Source organism: Nicotiana sylvestris, chromosome 9, assembly GCF_000393655.2.
Source record: "Nicotiana sylvestris chromosome 9, ASM39365v2, whole genome shotgun sequence".
Lineage (NCBI taxonomy): Eukaryota > Viridiplantae > Streptophyta > Magnoliopsida > Solanales > Solanaceae > Nicotiana > Nicotiana sylvestris.
The window spans coordinates 81,964,978-81,967,748 of NC_091065.1; the positions used below are offsets into that span (position 1 = coordinate 81,964,978).

Genomic DNA, 2,771 nt, shown 5'->3' on the forward strand with positions numbered 1-2,771 from the left:
ACTATAGAGAGCCTGATTTGGATGAGAATTGTGTTGAACAGCTTCAGGGTGATGCAAGGCAATTATTGAATGCAATAAGAGATGCCAATCAGCTGGAAGATAATGACAATGTGACTAAAATGCAGGGAGTGGTCGATGACACTTCACATACTCAGAATAAGTCTAAAGGTAAGGCTATTGCTACAGGAACTCTGGCGATCTTCACAGGTCAAAAGCCTACTGGACATGTAGGAGGAAAATGGAAAGAGGTGAAGGATAAGCGTGTGAAGCCTGTCAATAATGAGAATTGTTTTCAAACAAAAACAGGACATAAGACTATGGCATTGAGTGCTGCAACCAAGGAGAATCAAATGATAAATGTTTTGGCATTGGTGGAGATCGAAGATGAGCAGGCAGACCATGTCCAGATTCGGAATAGCTTTGCAGTTTTAGGAATGGAAAAACCTGATGGCAATGAAGGAAATAATCTGATGTTGATAGGGGAAACCTCTGCTGCAAAAATAGAGCTAACATGGAACCAAATGGCAATGTGACGGCAACTGCAGATGCTATTACTCAACTTCCAAAATATGCTGCTAGTACAAAACAATTTTCAAAAGATACAAACCAGTTAAATCCAAATGCTATGGCTTTTAATCTTTCTGGTAAAGAGAATGAGCATCAAAAGCATACAAAACAAGAGTCCACAGCACAATGGGCTAATAAGATTTTTGGAAGCAAGTTAGTTACCACTAATCACTCGTGTCAGGATATCCCATCTCAAGAGACATATGGATTATCGGAACAAGTGAATGAGAAGGACAGACTAGCTCTTACTAGTGGCAAACTTTGGGACGATCAAGCTGAGGAGGATTCTAAAGAAGGAGAAATTCCAAAAGGAATAAATGAAGAAGCTGAAGCTGATCAGGAGGTCATAGAGGAGGAAAATCAAAGTGTAAATGATAATGCAGCTATTGTAGCAGAACATACTCGAGATCCAAACAGAGCAAATACTCTGTTTCAAAACAGAGAAAAGGTCAAAAACATACCAGAGGAGGAAAATAATGTTGCAGACTGCAGTGAAGCCAGGAAACAACCAGCTACAACAAATACAGGCGCATCAATGCACTTGGACAAAAATGATAAATTGGATGGATTAAAATTCAATGCTCAAGGGGAACAAGGGATGAGTGAAAAAAATGACAATCAAAAAGAGGTTGGTCATAACAGTAGGGTGAGGATACTCAAGTATAATGATACCAAAGGTGTAATGACTCGTTGTCCCTCTCATGAATTGGCAAGACCAGTTATTAATCAAGAAAAAGAAGAGGAAAACATTCTGGGAAATGGTAGAGATTTAGATGAGGAATCCACAACTCAAAACTTCATCAATGTGGCAAGAAAAGGTGATATCTCTCCAACTCATATAGCCAAAGTTAAATCTGCTGCAAAAGGAAAAAAAGGAAAGATTAACAGAAACAATTCTGGCATGCCTACTACTGGGATCCAAACTCGACGAGGTTGTTCTAAATCAAATAATTGTTAATGGATGCAATTATTTGGAATATTAGATCCGTCAATACGCAACGAGCCTTTGAGAGGCTCGTAAAAATGCATAGACAACATAATTTCGATTTTGTTGGTCTCATGGAACCAATGCAGGATGGTTCAAAGTTGGAATTATACAGAAGACAAATAGGATTTTCTCAAGCATTTTCTAACATTTCAAATAAGGTGTGGGCTTTCGTTGACGAACTGTACGACGTCACAATTCTATATGACATGGAGCAGCAGCTGACATTACAAATGACTCATACAGAAACACACATTGTCCAAAATGTTACTTTGGTCTATGCCAAGTGTGATGCAATAGAAAGAATAGAGCTTTGGGATTCATTATACGCAATGGCAGCAGATATGGATGTTCCTTGGCTTGTTGGAGGTGACTTCAATGTCATATGGGATGATGAGGAGAAGTTTGGGGGACGTCCAGTGACTTTGAATAAAGTCGACGATTTCCGACATTGCATGAACACCTGTAATCTATTTGATTTGGGATTCAAGGGAAGTATATATACTTGGTGGAATGGAAGAGCGGAGGAAGATTGCATTTTCAAGAGACTTGACAGATGTATGGCTAACATTGAATTCCAACAAATGTTTCCTGGAATAGAAGTCACTCATCTACCAAATACTGGATCCGATCATTGTCCCATGTTGCTAAAATGTAATCTTGAATCGATTGTGATAAAGAAATCCTTCTGATTTCTCAATTGTTGGACAAAACATCCGACGTTTAAAGATGTGGTCAATGCAAATTGGAACGCAGATTTTGAAACAAATCCTTTCACTTTATTCAACCACAAAATGAAAAAAGTGAAAAAAGGACTGTCACAATGGAGCAATTCGACATATGGAGATATTTTCAAGAAGATATCTAGTTTGGAAGAGGTCGTCAAGGTTCATGAGGCTCAATTTGAAATAAATCCAACTCGGGCAAATAGGGAAAGACTGTGCAAAGTTCAAGCACAACTTATCAAATTTCTTGCTCTTGAGGAACAATTTTGGAAACAAAAGGCAGGGATGGCATGGTTCAAAGATGGAGATAGAAACACTAAATTCTTCCATGCTCAAGTCAACGGCAGAAGGAAGAGATTGCAACTACGAGGGATTCAAAACAGCGATGGAATCTGGATAGATGACAATACTCAAATCGCAAAAGAAGCAGTTCATTTCTTTAAAGAACAGTTCCATGAAGAAAGATGCCCATCTGATTTTGATATTATAGGTCA

At 38.5% G+C, this 2,771-nt stretch overlaps 1 protein-coding gene across 1 annotated transcript; it reads left to right on the plus strand.

Annotated features, from left to right (window-relative positions):
* The first annotated feature begins 1,590 nt into the window (after positions 1–1,590).
* On the plus strand, positions 1,591–2,244 carry LOC138877843 (uncharacterized). Its single transcript, XM_070157486.1, has one exon. The coding sequence runs from the start codon at positions 1,591–1,593 to the stop codon at positions 2,242–2,244; it is 654 nt and encodes a 217-aa protein (XP_070013587.1).
* The last annotated feature ends 527 nt before the right edge of the window (positions 2,245–2,771 follow it).